The sequence below is a fragment of the Artibeus jamaicensis genome, unplaced genomic scaffold (assembly GCF_021234435.1).
Source record: "Artibeus jamaicensis isolate MK-2021 breed Jamaican fruit bat unplaced genomic scaffold, CSHL_Jam_final contig_196, whole genome shotgun sequence".
NCBI classification, from domain to species: Eukaryota; Metazoa; Chordata; class Mammalia; order Chiroptera; family Phyllostomidae; genus Artibeus; species Artibeus jamaicensis.
Genome location: NW_026521401.1, coordinates 3,488,709 through 3,507,490, shown reverse-complemented (window position 1 = coordinate 3,507,490; position 18,782 = coordinate 3,488,709). Strand labels below are relative to the sequence as shown.

Sequence of the window (18,782 nt, the reverse complement as noted above, 5' to 3'; positions counted from 1 at the left end):
CAAGGTGCCTGAGCCTGGAGCATCCCTGGATTTCACTGTAAGAAATGATGGGGGTGAGAGGTAAATTTGTTATGACCCTGCTCAAGCATCATTACTGGACTCCAAAACAATGGAAGAATCCTAGAGTGTGGGTTTCTAATCTTAAGGGAAGGAGAAGACATGAAATGAAGGGAGGAGAGAATTCAAGGCCAGAACCTAGGGATGCAGGAGGGAGCAATCAGTGGGCAGAGCAGTTAGGGATAGGGGAGCAGGTTCCACAGGAAGTTATCCAGGTGCAAAGTTTCACTATGAAGACCCTCTTCTCCCAAGAACTCTTCTTCAGGAAGCTCTGACCTCCGGTGGTCTCAGTTCTCTGAGATCTTGGATTTATTTCAACTCCTCCACTGAGCACTTGCTCCTCTGCCACCACAATATACTGCTTCACAATTCAGTCTTCCATGAGTCTCCCTCATTAGTTCTCCCATTCTTCCTTTCATTTGTTATTTAGGCCTGTAGCACTTATTTCATTCTGCCTTATGGTTTAGCTGGTTGTCTATATGTATGCTTTTCTCACTCACCAGGAAGCTGCTTAAAAGTGGGGAACTGTGTTACTCATCTCTCTTCCCTCATATTCAACCAAGGTGATTTAATAGGCCGAAATAGACTCCTTGAGGGAAACAACTGCATTGACATCACTTTGTATCCCCACAGTACTTAAGAGTTTCCCACTGACATTGTAGGAATTAGCAAATTATTTATAATTTTTTGAAATCTAATAGAAAATATTCCAGTATACATATAAAACTGAAATTTTCTATATTGTTTCCATAGTTTGAAAATTCATTCATATCATCCCAGTGGAATGAGAAATCTAGGGCTTGATTTTAGCTGTTTTGAAAAACTGATATAGGGGAGGTAGGAAAAAAGGACTTCTGGCCAAGATGGAGGACTTCTGGCCAACACTTTGGCCAAAAAAGGACTTCTGGCCAACACTTTGCCTCCTCGCACAATGAAAAGAAAAACAATAACAAATTTAAAAACAAAAATAACCAGAACTGCTAGAAAACTGAATTGTATGGAAGTCCGACAACCAAGGAGTTAAAGAAGAAACATTCATTCAGACTGGTAGGAGGGGTGGAAACAGGCAGACCAGGCGGAGAGAAAGTGTGGCAAGGTGGCAGCTGGAGGACCAGGGTGGGTGAGGGGGTGGCTGGTGGACCAAGTGGTCCCACATTTGCATGTGGATAAACTGGGAAGAATGACTGGTGAGCAAGACAGACAGCACAACCCTGGGTTCAAGCTCAGGGAAGTAAAGCCTCAAAACCTCTGCTGGTAAAAACCTGTGAGGGTTGAGGGGGCAGGATAAATTCCCAGCCTCACAGGAGAGTTTGTTGGAGAGACCCACAGGTCCTAGAACATACACAACCCACCTACCTTGGAAGCAGCACTAGAAGGGCCCAATTTTGCTTGTGGGTAGCTGGGGAAGTGACTGAAAACCAGCTGGGAGTTGAGCAAGTGGCATTGCTCCCTCGTAAACCCCTCCCCCCAAACAGAGCCACAAACCAGCTATGTGGGTTGCCCCACATTGGGGAATACCCAAAGCTCCATCCCTTATTACTTAACAGGCACACCTAGACAAAGAAATATGGCCCAAATGAAAGAACAGATCAAAGCTCCAAAAAAAGAATTAAGCCATGAAGAGATAGCTAACTTACCAGATGCAGAGTTCAAAACACTGGTAATCAGGATGCTCACAGAAATGGTTGAGTATGTTCACAAAATAGAGGAAGAAGTGAAGGCTATGCTAAGTGAAGTAAAGGAAAATGTACAGTGAACCAACAGTGACAGGAAGGAAACCAGGACTCAAATCAATGATTTGGACCAGAAGGAAGAAATAAACATTCGACCAGAACAGAAGGAAGAAACAAAAATTCCAAAAAAATGAGGAGAAGCTTAGGAACCTCCTGGACAACTTTAAATATTCCAGCATCCCAGTTATAGGGGTGTCAGAGGAGAAGAGGAAGAGCAAGATTTAAAGAATTATTTGAAAAAGTAATGAAGGAGAACTTCCCCCATCTGGCAAAGGAAATAGACTTCCAGGAAGTCCAGGAAGCTCAGAGAGTCCCAAAGAAGTTGGACCCAAGGAAGCACACACCAACCCACATCATAATTACATTACCCAAGAGTAAAGATAAGGAGAGAATCTCAAAAGCAGCAAGAAAAAGGACACAGTTAACTCCAAAGGAGTGCCCATAAGACTGTCAGCTGAATTCTCCAAAGAAACCTTGCATGCAAGAAGGGGCTGGAGAGTATTCAAAGTCATGACAAGCAAGGACCTACATCCCAGATTACTCTATCCAGCAAAGCTGTCATTTAGAATGGAAGGTCAGACAAAGGGCTTCCCAGATAAGGTCAAGTTAAAGTTCATCATCACCAAGCCCTTACTATATAAAATGTTCAAGGGACTTCTCCTAGAAAAAGAATATGATAAAAAAATATGAACAGTAAAATGACAACAAACGCACAACTATCAACGACTAAATCTAAAACAAACTAAGCAAACAAGGAGAACAGGAACAGAATTACAAAAATGGAAATCACATGGAAGGTTATCAGTAGGGAGGGAGAGGGGGAGAATGGAGGAAAAGGTGCAGGGAGTAAGAAGCATAAATGGTAGGTACAGAATAGACAGGGAGAAGTTATGAATAGTATGGGAAATGGAGAAGACAAAGATCTTATATGTACGACCCATGGATATGAACTAAAGGGGTTGGAATGCTGGTGGGAGGGGTGGTGCAGGGTGGAAGAGAACAAAGGGGAGAGAAAAATGGGACAACTGTATAGCATAGTCAATAAAATATATTTTTAAAATAGCAAAAAGAGTCTCCCAGCTGCCCAGAAAGAGCCATAGATCTGGTCCTGCAAGTGTCATAACCCCCACACTATCCAAAGCTTTCTCATGGACTTTTTGAGTCTATATATATGGTTTTTCATTGTTAATTAGAGCCTCCTGCAAGTAGAAGAGATATTCCATACTAGTTTTGAGAGAAGGTTGGGGTGGGGTGATGACGGAGTATCTTTACTCAAAAAAAAGTCAACCTGACCCTTCCTCCTTGAACTAGTCATATTCCCAGGAGTGAACAAAGTGCCAGGGCACTTGAGTCTTCCAAACTCCCCGAGCGTGCTTTCCCTCCCAGGAATAGAATACATTTGTCATCTAAGAGCCTGTGGGTGAGAGGAAAAGAATGAAGATGTTGGTGAATGGTTATTTGCAAGGAAGCAGGTGCCAAGAAAAAGACACGGTGATCTGAAGGAAGAAACTGGACTGGGAGTTCCTCAGGCTCACAGGCAGCCAGGTATGGGTCTAGTTCTCCTGCTTCCTTAGCCCTTTTCAGCGCCTCAGCCTCATCTTCTGGGTTTGGTAGCTGGGCGCAATGCGGTGCTCCAGGACCAAGGAAAGTAAAGTAACGGGTTAAATCCAAAACTTCAGGACACTCCCACCCTCTTTGGTGGTAAGTGGTAGTTGCCCAGCAACTAAGTGCCACTGTAAAAGTCACAGGGTGGATGGGATGCTTAAGATAAAGTATTAAGACCAAGGACAAGAAAAGCAGGGAGACCCTGGCGGGAAGGTGCGGTTGATTGAGGGCTGGCCTACAAACTGAAAGGTTGCGGGTTTGATTCCTAGTCAGGAAATATGCCTGGGTTGCGGGCCAGGTCCCCAGTTGCAGAGGTGGGAGGTGAAGTGATTGATGTATGTCTTTCACATCCATGTTTCTCTCCCTCTCATTCTACCTCCCTTTCCCTCTCATTCTACCTCCCTTTCCCTCTCTCTAAAAATTTTTAAAAAAAAAATTACAAGATCATTTTATAGGCTTACTATATAATAAATACCGGAAATTTTTTTTTTTTTCAAGAAAGAAAAGCACGCAGTAGGAGGGGCTTTTTAAGTCTACCCTGTAGAAATTACATTATCTTCCAAACTGTAGCTGCATTTCCGGGAACTTATTTGTGTTTACCTTGGCTTCCGACTACAGTGGGTACAAGTTTTCTACAAGGAGCAAGTGCTGCTCTACATCCCCTTCCCTCCTGCCTTTTCCTCTTGCTTCCAGTAGCCCTCTCCCCTACTCCAGAGGTATCCCATAGTAAACTCGGGTTACTGGCCCTTTAAACTTGACCTGCGGAGGTCAAAGGAACTAAAACTGACGTGAAACTAAGAGTAGGTGGAGTCGGACACGTAGTCAAGAGGCGTTCATCTTGGAACCGGGCAAGAGCTTTTCCGCTTTAGTTTGTACATCCTTAATATGATAGGGAAGGATCGCTTTTGCCTTTAATTGCTTTTCCAGTGCCCACGTGATGACTCAGTTCTTGAATAAAGGATGTAGTTTAAGATAATTCTATCCCCACTCTCCTGCCCATATTAAAAATGGCCACCTCCGTCTTCAGCAATGATAGTTGCTCTGCGAACAAGATCCGGGAGGAAACCGTGGGCAAGTAAATACAATGGGGCGGAGCTTAGGTTGCTGTAAGGAGGCTCGCGGGAGTGGCGAAGGACACTCATCAGAATTGTTGAGTTTTCCTCAGGCTGGTGTGGGAACACCAGCCTGTGGAGAGCCTCCTTTCCTCAGTGCTGAGGGCTCAGGGTTCTTCCCTGCTTGAACATTAGCTGAGGAGGCAGCGGAGCGGGCCTCCCTGGTCCTTCACCATGAGGGCCTTCCGGGAGTTGCCAACGCCGTTGCTGGTGAATTTGATCGGCTCGCTGCTAGGGTTTGTGGCCACAATCACCCTCATCCCAGCCTTCCGTGGCCACTTCATCGCCGCCCGCCTCTGTGGCCAGGACCTCAACAAATCCGGCCAGAAGCAGATGTGAGCGGCGGCACAGGGTCCAGGGCAGAGGACAAGGGCTGTGGCAGGGGTGGGTAAAGCAGGGGCTGGGACTGGGATGTTTGACCGCGTGCGGAGATGCAGCGCTAACCCAACAGACACTCCCACCCCCACCGGGAGGTGAAGGACAGAAATTTAAAGGGATGGTTAGTGAGGGGAAAGGGCGAGCTCCCGGGTGTAGCAGGGACTCCAGCAGGGGTGAGTGCTCCCCACCCCCAATTAGGTTACTGTGAAGCTTGCACTAGTGAGTGACCATGCCCCCTTTCCTCTTCTCCCCTCCACACCTCCTTGCTGCTGGGACACAGCCCAGAGTCTCAGGGAGTGATCAGCGGTGCTGTTTTCCTTATCATTCTCTTCTGTTTCATCCCTTTCCCTTTCCTGAACTGCTTTGTGGAGGAGCAATGTAAAGCTTTCCCCCACCATGAAGTAAGTGGCTTAGTGGGAGTGGTTGTCTGGTTGGGGCTGGGAGCTACCGGAGAGTTGGGAGGAATTCTTGAAAGCAATGGCGAAGTGGGAATCGGGTTGAGCGGTGACTTGCCCGAGCCTCCCCCAGTTTGTGGCCCTGATAGGTGCGCTTCTTGCCATCTGCTGCATGATTTTCCTGGGCTTCGCGGATGATGTTCTGAATCTGCAATGGCGCCATAAGCTGCTGCTGCCCACAGCTGCCTCACTACCTCTCCTCATGGTCTATTTCACCAACTTTGGCAACACAACCATTGTGGTACCCAAGCCCTTTCGACCGATTCTAGGCCTGCATTTGGACTTGGGTGAGTAACCCCACTATTACTACCCCTATGTTCCCTACTTCAGGGCACCCTTATCCCATAAGATCCTTCCTGGTGCTCCACATTCTCCAAGTGTTCCTGATTTGTCTCTGTGTTTTCTCAGATCCTTTTTTTTTTTTTTTTTTTTTAATTTTAATTGTTGTTCATCTCAGATCCTCTCTGTTGGTCCTTCATTCTATCCTTTGTCCCCACCACTTTTTTTCAGAAGAATATCCTTAAATCCTCATTCTATACATGGTACTATTTCTTACTGTCCTCCCACCACCACCAGGGATCCTGTACTATGTCTACATGGGGCTGTTGGCAGTGTTCTGTACCAATGCCATCAATATCCTAGCAGGAATTAATGGCCTAGAGGCTGGCCAGTCACTGGTCATTTCTGCTTCCATCATCATCTTCAACCTGGTGGAGCTGGAAGGTAAGTGGGATTGGGGGTACAGAGAGAGAAGTCTGAGTGTTAAGGGAGTTGCCTGATATCTAGTTTTGGGGAATCTGAAAAAAAAAAAAAAAGCAGTATGTTAATAATTATAGACAATAAGGAAAGAATTTACTTTGCAAATAACAACTAGGATTTATTAAATGTAAGAAAAAGAGCAGTCCTGTCCCTTATAGTTAGATCAACTCTAATAAGTAGCCCATGGTCTTATTGAACATAAATAATTTTACAGAATCCCCAAATCACTCCGTCACCACGATAAAGACATAAACCAGACCCTTCTGTTACTAAGCCTGAGCATGAACAAAAACCACAAGAACACTCTGAATTCCACAAAATGACCAAGATCCCTCTCTTCTGGCTAACATGAGTGATTGCTTCTTCTAAATCAGTTCCTCCTACTTAGATGAAAATTAAGATGCTCATAGAATCACTCCTGTTGACAGCACCCATACCAGGGCAAAACTGCCTCCTTTTATGCTCTTCAGAATTGCATTTAAAAAAAATATTTTTATTTATTTATTTTTAGAGAGAGGGCAAAGGTCTATTTCGATGTGTGAGAGAAAAAATGATCAGTTGCCTCTCTCAAGCCCCCAACCTGGGACCTGGCCTGCAAACCAGGCTTGTGCCCAATGGGAACCAAATGAGCAACCTTTTGGTTTGTAGGACAAGGCACAACCCATTGAGCCACACGAGTCAGGACCTCCTCAGAACTACCTAAAACAAATCCTATAACAAATCCTCCTAGTACCCCCTTACCAAGGAATCCCATGGTTCCCATGGTATGTGGTTTTTAAAAGTCTCCCTTGTCACAAGTCAGTGAATTGAGCTTTGATAACAGGTGTGTTTCTGGGGTCTTTAGCTAATAGACATCAATAATTTTAAAGCTAAGCACTTTTAAAGCATCTCATTTAAACTTTGTAACAGCTCTGTGTGGCAGGTGTTATTAACTATACTTTACAGATGAGGAAAAGGAGGCTTTAGAGAGGTTAAATGTGTCATGATAAGGTTACACAGTTCTGAAGTAAAGCTCATAATTCAAAGTGAGGTCTGAAAGGTCTAAACCAATTTAAGACAAATAACTAATTTAGGAAGGGTTATGAAAGAAGTGGAATGTGGAGAATTGCCTGAGTGACATAAAAGGGGTAGTGAGTTCTTGAATGTAACTTGGGCATGGTGGACAATAAAAGCTTGGGATATAACTTAGAGACAGAAACAGGGTATGTAGGGGAAGTGGCTGTCAATTGTTACTTCTTTCTTTTTCCCCTGCTTCCAAAGGTGATTGTCGAGATGATCATGTTTTTTCCCTCTACTTCATGATACCCTTTTTTTTCACCACCTTGGGATTGCTCTATCATAACTGGTAAGTAGGTGTATGGATAGGGGGACAGGTTTTTGAACATGTGGCAAGTATGGTCCTGATCACAACCCATTTCCTGATGCAGAGGCTAGGCCTGTGCATACCTGTTGAGTGTTTTCTGGGTCTTCAATGGATAGTATTCTAAAGTTGCTTTTTAAAAAATTTTAGTCTTTATTGTATTTTTATTCCCATTATCATTTAGGCCCCTTATACCCTCCTTCCCTGTTAAATTGCTTTCTACCCAGCAGTGGCTGGGGACAAATGCTGTGGAGCCCCAGGAATAGATGAATTCAGGGCCTTGGGTCCTGGTGAGTTTCTGGGAGAGCTGCATGGAGTCTCTGAGTTAGGACTAGGGTCAGGGCTAGCTCTGTGCCCAAGATGTGTGATATGACAGAAAAGATTGGTAATGCCTGTTGCCACTAGCTTGGATCCTCTCCCCGACACAGGTACCCATCACAGGTGTTTGTGGGAGATACCTTCTGTTACTTTGCTGGCATGACCTTTGCCGTGGTGGGCATTTTGGGACACTTCAGCAAGACCATGCTACTCTTCTTCATGCCCCAGGTGTTCAACTTTCTCTACTCACTGCCTCAGCTCCTGCACATCATCCCCTGCCCTCGCCACCGTGTGCCCAGGTAGCTGTTTGGGGGCTTTTAAGGGGCATCATAGCTTTTTCACTGTAATGCATAAAGCCAGCCTTACACATTTGCTGTGCAAAGTGAGTGGGCCCAAAGAAGGGCTGACTGTTACCATGTGGTTAACATTTTACAAATTACAGAGCACATTTACTTACATAATCTCATTTACTGTTCACAGCAGCTCTGATCACAGTAGTAAGCAGCAGAGCCAGAAATATATCTCAAGTTGTTTGACTCCACATTCAGTGCTCTTCTGTTACATAACAACACTGAGGATAGTTCTTTAAGTAGTGGCCCAGTTACATAGAGCTTTCTTCCTTCTGCAGACTTAATACCGACACAGGCAAACTGGAGATGAGTTATTCCAAGTTCAAGACAAAGAGCCTCTCTTTCTTGGGCACCTTTATTCTAAAGGTAACAGGGGAAAAAGGAGGTAAGGCTTTACAGGTCACAATCCTGAACTCTGGGAATGGGGAACCTAGGCTGCATTAGATCCAAGGGGAGTTTGGAAGCATCACATAGATCTTCATTAAAAAAAGCATAGGTATCAGCTGAAGTTCTCTCCACCTCTGGCCCTTCCAGATAGCAGAGAGTCTCCAGCTAGTGACAGTGCGCCAGAGTGAGAATGAGGATGGTGCCTTCACCGAGTGTAACAACATGACCCTCATCAACTTGGTACTTAAAGTCTTTGGGCCCATGCATGAGAGAAACCTCACACTGCTCCTCCTGCTGCTACAGGTACAGATGGGAATGGCATTTACACCTTCTTGTCTCCCTTTCTCCATGGTTCTTACTCTAGTCCATTTTACCTTGCAGATCCTGGGCAGTGCTGTTACCTTCTTCATTCGGTACCAGCTTGTCCGACTCTTCTATGATGTCTGAGTCCCTGGTCGTTGCTCTTATTTCACATTTCCAGGATTCCTGACTCAAGCCATCCTCATTCAAGAACAAGATTGCCTCTCAGCCCGGGCCCCTCACACACCTCATTCTTCTTAACATTTCCTTTCCCCTGTGATTATTGACATACTGGCCCTTTCTTGCCCTCCAGTGACTATTGATTGGATTTTACCTGTAGTTTTCTTCAACTTGCCACTCTCCCTATCCATCCCATCTTTGCAGCTCCCTAAGTTGGAAAACTGCATTGACTTTCAAGAAATATGTTGGACCTGGGAATAGAACCCTGGGTGGTGATGGTGACACAGGCTTGAGGATAACTTCACATTAGACTATAAATTAAGTATTCTAATTAGTAAAAGCAGGTGGGGTGTTGGGGAGCACAGGTGCTCCCAGTGGTAACAATAAAGTGTTGTCTTTTTCTTGTTCCTGTAGTTGTGTTTCCTATATGGTGTTTTAGGGTAGATTGGGAGGGTTTAGTGGAAGTACTTCCTCCACGAAGATGCCTTTCTCTCTGCTCTGGCATTTTTTTTTCACCCCTCAGTACACCAGGCCTCTTCTAACAAGATGTGAGAACCAACTGAAACTAGACAAGATGTTTAATAAATACCGAATTCCTGATAAAGTGGCATGAAAGGCCCTAAGATTGGCGTTTTCTCTGATATGGGATCAAAACTTTCAGGAGCTCTCATTTCTTTCCTTTTTCACTTTGCAGGATAAGGAGGAGGGAGTGACAAGACCTGGAAGGGAAGGCAGAGGTGGTTGTAGTACTAAGCCTTTTCCTTTACAAATCCCAGGCCCCACACATTTCCTAAAGCTTCAGACTCCACAGTCTTTGTCCTCTGGTTTGGGCTGTAGTGTTTAAATCTCGCGCGCTTCTCACGGATTGGCTAGATGAGGGCTGTTAGTAACCCGCCTCTCCTCGGCATTTCCCGCCCCCCCAAAAGGTTTTCAAATTCCGCCAATCGGCTGTCCCGCTCTCTCAGCAGCAATACGTCACCGAAAGGTTAACCACAACCAACCAGAAGCATCTTTAGAGAAAAGAACCAATCCGGAGGGTAGGGAGGTGTGCCCTGGGGGCTTATAAGGACAGCCCTTACGTGTTCGCGGCAGCAGTTGGACTGCAGCGAGCTGCTGGGCGCACTCCTTCAACTAGCGCAGTATGTCTGGTCGCGGCAAGACGGGAGGCAAGGCCCGTGCTAAAGCCAAGTCACGCTCGTCGCGCGCAGGCCTTCAATTCCCTGTGGGCCGTGTTCATCGGTTGCTGCGAAAGGGCCATTACGCCGAGAGGGTGGGCGCCGGCGCCCCTGTGTATCTGGCAGCGGTGCTCGAGTACCTCACCGCAGAGATCCTGGAGCTGGCGGGCAATGCGGCCCGCGACAACAAGAAGACGCGCATCATCCCCCGTCACCTGCAGTTGGCCATCCGCAACGACGAGGAGCTCAACAAGCTACTGGGTGGCGTAACGATTGCCCAAGGAGGCGTCCTACCTAACATCCAGGCTGTGCTGTTGCCCAAGAAAACCAGTGCTACCGTAGGACCGAAAGCGCCGGCGGGAGGCAAGAAGGCCACCCAGGCCTCTCAGGAGTACTGAGCGGCGCCTGCGCTGCCCCACCCCCCCGGAGCCCGACTCAGTCTGTGCTACCACAAAGGCCCTTTTAAGGGCCACCACAGCCCTCACGGAAAGAGCTGAGCCACGGCGGCCGGCTGCAGTCCCCTGCCACCACCAGCCGCCCCCCCCCCCCCCCCCCCCCCGGCCCCGCGCAGGTTCGCGGGTCCCGCTCCCTTTTTCCGCCGCAGAGCAACCGTTGAACGCTGCTCGGCAGTAGTCCTCTCCAAAGCTGTGACTCAGCCATCCTGCCTTTTGAGTGGCTGATGGGCTGCGGCACCTTTTGGAAGGCCAGGCCTGCTGCTCTGGTAGGCTGAGGTGAGCGGCGACCCGGAAGGTGAGTCGCCAGCAGAACTCCCTCAGATTCTTCTTCAGCTCGGTGCTTAGGTCGCGACCTCCGACATGGCTGATGACTTCCAGGCTTTGGTGGAGGACACTTTGATCCTTAAATTTGTTCGGGCGTCCCCTTTGCCGCCTCCGTCTTAATTGTATACCTGAGTGGTGCGGCCAAGACAGATACTGGAATGTGCCCGCCTTTCCCCAGAGGTGGGCGCCGCCTGGGGTGAGGACTGGGGAGGTGGGCGGCGACTGTGTGAACTGCAGGGCTTGTGCGCACACCTGCAGCTGACTGGCAGCGAGGCCTCCCCCCTCCAGGCGCACCGCTCAGCACCTAGAAGTATACCAGCACAATCCGGTGACCCCATCTGGACCCAGTCTCCGTGGGCTTCTGAAGTGGCATTTAGCATCTAACCCATTCAAGAGTAGTACCATAAGTATTGGGGAGTTTCAGATGGACTAATTTTGTTTATTAAAGGATTTTTTAAAATGTGTTGTTTTTGTTTTGTTCCAAAGTGTTAAAGGATTGATGACTTTTAGATTGTTCTTCTAAGGGTAAGTGTAGTGGGGGAACTATCAGATATAAGACTGGTTAACTGGGGAAAGCAAACGATAGGATTTTTATTAGTAGAGTTGGTTACATTCAAAGACTTGGACTCTGTAAAGAGTTGAAGCCCCCAACATACTGAGCAGGCAAGGCAGTCCCCGGTAGTCTGACCCAGCAGTTAAATCCCCTGGGGTCATCACTGCACAGACACTGAGGGTTGGGGTGAAGGCAATAAGACAGTAGCAACCCAGGCACCTGTGCCCCAGAGACCAGTTAGTGGGCATCATTAAGTTGCCGTGCGATGTCTAAAATGTTCTTGGCTCCTTTGTTTAGCAGCAAGTTTGCTAGGCCGATGCCCAGGTTCTCAGCAGCCAGCTGGGCTACTCGTGGAATGTTCTGGGCAGTGATGCTCACCAGCTGTGGGTCATCTTCAGGGCCATCTTCATGCTGGGTGAGGGAAGAAAATAAGATTTGGTGAGTACAAAAGGGGAGGTGAGGCAGACTTATTTCTTACCCTTCCCCTCACCCTCGTCTTGGCACCTGGGCAGGGATATGGATGGTGGCCTGCATGGTCTCTTGCACGCTATCTGAGCCATCCAGACTCCAGACTCCTCCAGTCAGGTACAGCTGGGGAAAAAATAAGTTACCTCAGCATATTCTGGGAGGAAACTTTAAAAATTTGGGCTTTTCTTGCTGGCAACTCAGGATGCACAGGGTGGTTACCACAGTCCTCCTTTCCCTACCCTTCCACCAATCTTCCCTGCTTACCTGTCCATCCTTTATAGCTGTATGCACTGCTACTGGTACGCTGCAGCCTCCTTCCTGCAGTAAGAAGTTCTCTCTGTGAGCTCCAAAGACCCTTAACTACCCTGTGACCAGAGTCCTCGAAGATCCATAGGTCTGTGAGGACATATCTGGGCTAGGGGCTCAGACCTAGGTCTTCTTCATATACAACATTCAAGAATGAGTTAACACTAAATATAGAGTATTAACTTGAGAAATCTTCCCACTACTCTTTCAACTCCCAACCCCTCCACAGGTGGAACACAGGCCGTACCAGATGCTTCAGGAAGGCCCGTTCAGCGATGCAGCAAAGCAGAGTCTCAGGGTCGTGCAACATACCCACCAGATCCAAGATGTCCTGATCCTTGGCTCGGACTTCCACACCCAGAGCCCCCTGATGGAAGAACAGGCTAAGACATCAGGCCCAATTTTTTCCCCAACTAACGAAGCTAAGGATGGGGACCAGCCCACTTCTACCTGCTCCCCAAGGCCTTTTGGTACAGTAGATTTCCAAGACTTGTCCCTCCCTAGGAACATTTATGCTAGGGGAAGCAGATGCCCAGAAGGTTCTGCTTCTTGGACTTATCAATACATGGCTTCCTTGGTCAAGCATACCTGACCCACAGCATACATGCATTCCTCAGGACGCAGAATCTGTGGAGGCACAACAGGCAGAAGCAGTGAGATGGGGCTCCCTATCATGTAGAAAGCCTGGAAAGGCAAAAGAGGGAGTCTGGCCTTTGATCACCAATCTTCCCACCTGGGACTCTTCCAGCTTTGCAGTGTTGGGGGTGGGGTGTTCAAAAAAAGTACCATATTTTGCCGTGTATAATGTGTACTTTTTTTGCCCAAAATTTTGAGGGAAAAAGAAGGATGTGTATTATACATGGTATAACAATTGCATGCCACGGGGTAAAATAATCCCATCTATAATGGGCACAAAACATGGATGCACATTATATACAGCAAAATACAGTATATAGGCAGGCCCTGACTGGCGTTGCTAGGTTGAGTTTCACCCCACTTGATATTGTCCTTGATTCATGGTCAGGGCACATGCCTGGGTTGCAGGCCTAGTCCTTGGCTGGGGCACTTGCAAGAGGCAACCTGTTGATGTTTCTCTCACACATCAGTGTTTCCCTCTCTCCCTTCTCCCTCTCAAAAAATAAATCTTTTTTTTTTTTTTTTAAGAGTATATAGGCAGGAAGGGGATAAAGATTAACTGGGGAGAGAAAAGGGGCAGCCCCTACCTGCCCTATACGGTTCTGCCAGCCCATGCGCTGCAGGCCAGCTGTAGCCAAGATGATGGCACTGAACTCCTGCAGCTCATCCAGTTTCTGAAGCCGTGTGTTGAGGTTTCCTCGCTGTTGAGAGATGCTAAGGATCATAAGCATTGTTCCCTCTGCCTGGAACATTCTCTTTCTAGCTGACTAACTTCTCATCTTTTTGCTTTTCAGCTTAATGGAGACAGGTAACACCTCATAATACATGCCAGATACTATTTTAAAGTACTATTTAATTATCACAGAAGCTCTGAGGTAGATTTTATTTTATCTACATTTTACAGATGAGGAAAATGACAGCTAAAACACTTGCCCAGGGTTACAAAGATCTCTAAGAAGCCTTCCTTGCCCCCGAAGTCTGTGTGTACATGCTCCAGTTAGTAGGTTCCCTACTTTACATATTGGAGCACTCAGCACATACTATTTTAGTTTTAGAAAACATACTACATATTTGTTGTAAAAAAATCAAACAATATAGAACATAAAACAAAAGCAGAAGTACCTCCATCTTCCTCTTCACTACCCCCCAGAGTATCACTCTGTATTATCAATGCCTGTTTGTCTCCCAAACCAAAATATAAACTCTATGAGTAGGGACAATGCTGATCTTGCTCAGCATTATCCTCAGTGCCAAGCTGAGAAAATATGAAAGGATTGAGAGGATGATGGATGGGAAGACAGACAGCCCACTGACCCTATGGTCTACTTCTTCTCGAAGCCCCTTTCATTTTCAGGATTCTCAGGACCCTCTGGACCTTGTCTTCCACCTAGCAGCAGGCTGCTAGCTGCTGTCCCCTCCCTTCCCTTAAAGGATACAATACTCTTGAACTCCAGATGTGGAAACTTTCTCTGCAGCTGAGCTGCCCTCCGCAGGGAACTGGTTCCTACCACACTGCTCAGAAAAAGGATTTAAAATGAGATTTAATCCTAGTCAGATACTTTTACTTTCCTCCTCCTTCCAACCCTCCATCTTCCATGCACTTCCCACCAAGATCCCTACCTAGACATCACTCACCTCTTTTCTGGCAAGGTTTCTAGGGTCTTCCCAACAAATTTTGGGTGAAAAACAACAGCATCATGGGGGTTCTCTCGTCTAGGAGTGGAAGAAAGGTAGAATGAGAAATTTCAGTTAAGGTCTCTTCCAGTTTCTCTTGATAGCCAACTAACTGACATTTTCTGAGTTTTTTTGCCATGCTTAATACTCCTCATGGCAAGGGAGACAACCCTAGAGGCAGAGGGCCAAGTCCCAAAGGGAAAAGCCAAGATTAACATTCTGCCTATCCCCCTACCCCCAGCCCAGGCCCAGACTCAGAGAATACTTACTTGCAGATGGCTCCAATGGTGAAGCCCGGAGGAAGCACAGTGGGCAGGTCCTTAAGGGAGTGAACGACGAGATCCACTCTAAAAGATGGGATAGTGGGGCAAAGAGAAGTTCTCCAGGCAGCAAGCCTCCATCTCTTCTCATCTACCTACCCCCGCCTTTGTTTTAGTGGCAAAACTTAAAGCAGTCCTCCCTGAGACCTCAGGACCCTGAGACCTGTTCCTTTTCCCCCCACTCTCTTACCCTCCCCCAATCAATCTTCACTCCAGGGAACCAGATGGCTCAGGACCAGGACACTCTTTTTCTGACTCCTGAAAAACACATTTAACTCCCCCTTGAGCCTATCCAAGGGTTTAAACTCAGCAGCCTAGCTGATACACAGGTCTAATGCACGCTTGGGTCCTAGTAACAGGCTGGGAGGGCCCACATTCTCCTGTCGCACTTACTCTTTCTTCTCTAATGCATATTCCAGCTCCTTGGTAAATAGGCTCTTCTCTCCAATCTGCCATGCAAGAAAGAGCATCAGAATAAATCTCTTGGAGGAAAGAAAGAGGAAGAGGACAAGGACTGTGGGGGGAGGGAGGGTGGAATGTTACCTTAGAGAGTGCAGTATCAAGAATCCTGTCACCTGTGGTAGACATAGCAACTGAGGAGAGAGTCAATCACTCGATCAGAATTTATTGAGCCTCTGCTGAACCCAGCACTGTGCTAAGATTCAAGGTGGACACAAAGGCACATAAGCCCTAGTCCCTACCCTTTGGGAATGTACTATCTAGCAGAAATAGCAGACACCCTCAAAAAAAGACCCAAAGCAGAATATGTTCAATGCCAGACTAGCCCAGGTAGAAGAGGAAAGGGCCCTCCAAACTGGGAATAGCCAAGAATTCTTGGAGGCAACAGGACCAGTCTTTGGCCCTAAGCAAAGCCAGAAACATTGTGCTCTCCCCTCCAGAGGGGTTAAGAGTTTCCTATTAGCTTTGATTCCTGTATGGAAAACTCACTGATTTCAAACTGCAGGCCTGGGTTTAAGGCTTTCAGCGTTGCCACCACAGTGTCCGTCTGTATGCGAGCCAGCTGGGGGCAAAAATTTGGATTAGTCCTGTCCTTCCCTGGCCACTGCTCTGAGCTCAGACACTCATAGGGTCAGGGCAATCCTGAAGGGATTGGAATTCAGAAAGGGATTTGAATGCCCACCTAAGAAGGAGAGGGGTCTGGTCTGGGAGTCCTCTGTACCCCAACAACTTTCCCAGCCTAGGGACTATCTCTCAACAAATGCAACCTGCCATTCTGCATAAAATTCAACACACAGTCACCCCATTTCCTTCATCCCCAAGCTGCTGGGAACTAACCCTCAGGGGGCCTCCCAACTTATAATACTGTGAGCACAGACTTTTCCAACAAACTTTCTCCACCTAGTACCTGCACTCACCTGGCTCTTGCGGGTACCCACACGAATCACTCTCATGTTTGGGCTATTTTCCTCCTGCCAAAAAAAAAAAAAATTCCTTGGGTTACAATCCCCTCTATTGTGTTTCTTAAGACCTTGTCCAAGAACCAGAATCACTGGCTTGGAAGAAACGAACCTCAGCCCCTGGCCTATGGCAACCTGAGTCTTGGAGTAGGGAAATATCTTAAAACTGGTCCCTTTACTTTCCTCAGTACCTTCTGCCCTCCTCACAGACCCAGAGAAGCAGAGACCAGAGGAAAACGATAGTAGGATCTTCTATTGCTGCAATAACCAGGACACTGAGCTCTTAAGCCCATCCTAGCAAAGGCAGAGGGAGTGTTGTACATAGCCAGGTGGGTAAAGAGATAAGGACTATCAGCCTGGCCATAGGCAGGGCAGGGCCTGCAGAAGGCAGGGGCGGCTGGGGCCACACAGAGGAACTTACACTGTGACACTGAGGACAAGTTCAGCATCCACAAAAGAGCGGGCACTTAAAGAAGCTTCAGTGCCACCTAGGCCCAAGAGCTACCACACTATAAATCCCCTAATCTTGTAGAATTGATACATAAAGGATTGGGGTCAACAGATCTGATATATAGTCCTGCTCAGCCTCTTGGTTGGATGACCTTGAGCACATCATCCCACGAGTACTTACTAGTTCATCTATAAAATAAAGAAGTTTGGACCCAAATATCTTCTGCTTTTGATGTTCTATAAGACTATGAGGCATTCATCTAGAGTACTGCCTCTGGTTTAACTAACAAGGAAATACTGGGACATCAAAAATCAAACCAAGAACTCAAAAAACTCTGCCTCCTTCCAGGACAAAGGTGTTTAGTGCTAGGCAGGTAGAACTGGGTTCTTCAGTCTGAGGGCCTATTTCATTCTAGATCTGATAGTAGCCACTATACAAACTTTCAACTTCCCCTGTTCTGGCATCTTCATCCCATGGAGCTCTTTTGCAGGCAGGCATCTGAGGACAAAGTGACAGCTGGTTTCTCTTGTACTCTAGTCTATTCCATTGCTATCACTAAAAAATAAACTGGGGTGGGGGGCTGAGTTTATAAATTAGGCAAGGCTTGAAAAGCTAAATATGGCCACTAAAATTTTGGGCTACAGGAAGACCACAGATGGCCTCTAGAAACTGCTGGGTTCAAATCCCTTCATTTAGTTGCTTCTGCACAGCATATTCAAGTCTAATTGTTCCATTAAAAAATGATTTATTTAGCCTGTATATGCTAGAGCTATCACTTTTAATCTTCATAACCACCTATCAGGTAGACAGGACAGGCATCTTTGGGACCATGTTACAGAAACACAGGCTGGCTCTGAGGGGTGAAGTGACTTGTCCAAGCTCACACCACTAGTAATGGGCAGAGGACTGGAGTTGGAATCCAGATCATTCTTACTTCTAGTCCAGTGCTCAGAGATGTCTGCAATGTCAAAAAATCGCTCTCCTCACCAGCAGGCTGGACAGGGGGAGATAAGCAGCTGCCCAATCTCTTTATCTTAGGCTGGCAGAGGCCTCCACCCGCTCTGTAGTTTGCATCTGCACCAAGCCAGAGCTCCAGCGGAGCAGGCCAAGAGTAGGAAGACCCGAGGGTTCTCCCCACGCCTATGATGGTAACCCAGTGGTGTTTCACCTGGAGATTTTGAGAGTAGGCTGGTTGGGCCTGGGTGACTGCTAAAACGGAAAAGGGGCAGACAATGCACTTCCAAGATGTTCGTGTGCAGTTCAGAGACTTGGAGGCATGCTCTCCTCTCTGGATGCGAACATCAACCCAAGATGGTGAAATCCCATCTCGGCCCTGTCTTGTGTGAAAGGATCTCGGGAAATAGCACCTTGTCTTCTGCAGATGAACTTTCCTGGGCTGGGTCACTAAACCTTGAGCCTTGGATGCCAGCCCTGGAGAAATCCCACCCAGATCCCCGCAGGAATGGGGGTTCCGAGACTGCCCTTCCCCTTTAACCCCACTGGTACAGCTCATGGATTTCTTCCACAAATACTTCTAAAGGGGAACTCAACTACTGGCCCTTTAAAAGGTATTCGGACCGGGATAAGACAGATAAGAATTCTGACCAATAGACAACAGATTGTGGCAACCCAGGGCCAATCAATGCACCACTAGCCCGGAAAAACCGAGTTCTGAGTCACCAGTTCCGGACTCACCACCCTGGCAGCCGCGTTGCCGTTACCGGACATGGCTATGTTCGGGAAGTAGGGTCCTGCCGCAAGGCTCCTGACTCTGGGAAGGCAGAAGTACCACTTGGCGGACACAAGGACCTAGAGGGGCCCGAGCTCCTCCGGCACCCTGCCGGCTCTGGGTCCAGCCGCATGTCACTTCCGGTGTCTGACCTCAGAGGGGTGGTACCTCCCCCCCCCCCCCCCCCCCCCCCCCCGCGGGAATTAAAGACGGTTGCAATGGAAACCTAACCTTTCAGTTCCCGCCCCTACTGTGCCGAATGACGCCAGACCAGAATTT

At 47.4% G+C, this 18,782-nt stretch overlaps 3 protein-coding genes across 10 annotated transcripts; 2 read left to right on the top strand and 1 right to left on the bottom strand.

Annotated features, from left to right (window-relative positions):
- Positions 1-4,458: 4,458 nt before the first annotated feature.
- On the top strand, positions 4,459-9,407 carry DPAGT1 (dolichyl-phosphate N-acetylglucosaminephosphotransferase 1). Of its 3 annotated transcripts, none has more exons than XM_037147329.2 (9): positions 4,460-4,842; positions 5,166-5,286; positions 5,414-5,627; positions 5,986-6,063; positions 7,360-7,444; positions 7,888-8,076; positions 8,406-8,493; positions 8,662-8,817; positions 8,896-9,407. In XM_037147329.2, exons 1-9 carry the CDS (start codon positions 4,682-4,684, stop codon positions 8,959-8,961), a joined length of 1,158 nt encoding a protein of 385 aa, XP_037003224.2. In that variant the 5' UTR covers positions 4,460-4,681; the 3' UTR covers positions 8,962-9,407. The 3 variants fall into 3 exon arrangements, with proteins under 3 accessions (XP_037003225.2, XP_037003224.2, XP_037003223.2); XM_037147328.2 differs by having other exon boundaries at positions 4,462-4,842; positions 5,917-6,063; XM_037147330.2 differs by lacking the exon at positions 8,896-9,407 and having other exon boundaries at positions 4,459-4,842; positions 5,917-6,063; positions 8,406-8,512; positions 8,662-8,800.
- Positions 9,408-10,070: 663 nt separating this feature from the next.
- On the top strand, positions 10,071-11,410 carry LOC119050787 (histone H2AX). Its single transcript, XM_037147316.2, has one exon. It carries the CDS (start codon positions 10,136-10,138, stop codon positions 10,565-10,567), a length of 432 nt encoding a protein of 143 aa, XP_037003211.1. The 5' UTR covers positions 10,071-10,135; the 3' UTR covers positions 10,568-11,410.
- Positions 11,411-11,510: 100 nt separating this feature from the next.
- HMBS (hydroxymethylbilane synthase) lies at positions 11,511-18,660 on the bottom strand. Of its 6 annotated transcripts, none has more exons than XM_037147313.2 (14): positions 18,470-18,660; positions 16,282-16,335; positions 15,854-15,926; positions 15,449-15,498; positions 15,299-15,354; positions 14,855-14,932; positions 14,547-14,624; positions 14,348-14,423; positions 13,499-13,612; positions 12,864-12,902; positions 12,523-12,642; positions 12,234-12,287; positions 12,006-12,092; positions 11,511-11,912 (listed from the first exon to the last, which is right to left on the bottom strand). In XM_037147313.2, the coding sequence occupies exons 1-14, from the start codon at positions 18,500-18,502 to the stop codon at positions 11,739-11,741; spliced, it is 1,086 nt and encodes a 361-aa protein (XP_037003208.2). In that variant the 5' UTR covers positions 18,503-18,660; the 3' UTR covers positions 11,511-11,738. The 6 variants fall into 6 exon arrangements, with proteins under 6 accessions (XP_037003208.2, XP_053528836.1, XP_053528829.1 ...); XM_053672861.1 differs by having other exon boundaries at positions 18,496-18,660; XM_053672854.1 differs by lacking the exon at positions 18,470-18,660 and adding an exon at positions 16,515-16,615.
- Between the last annotated feature and the right edge of the window lie 122 nt (positions 18,661-18,782).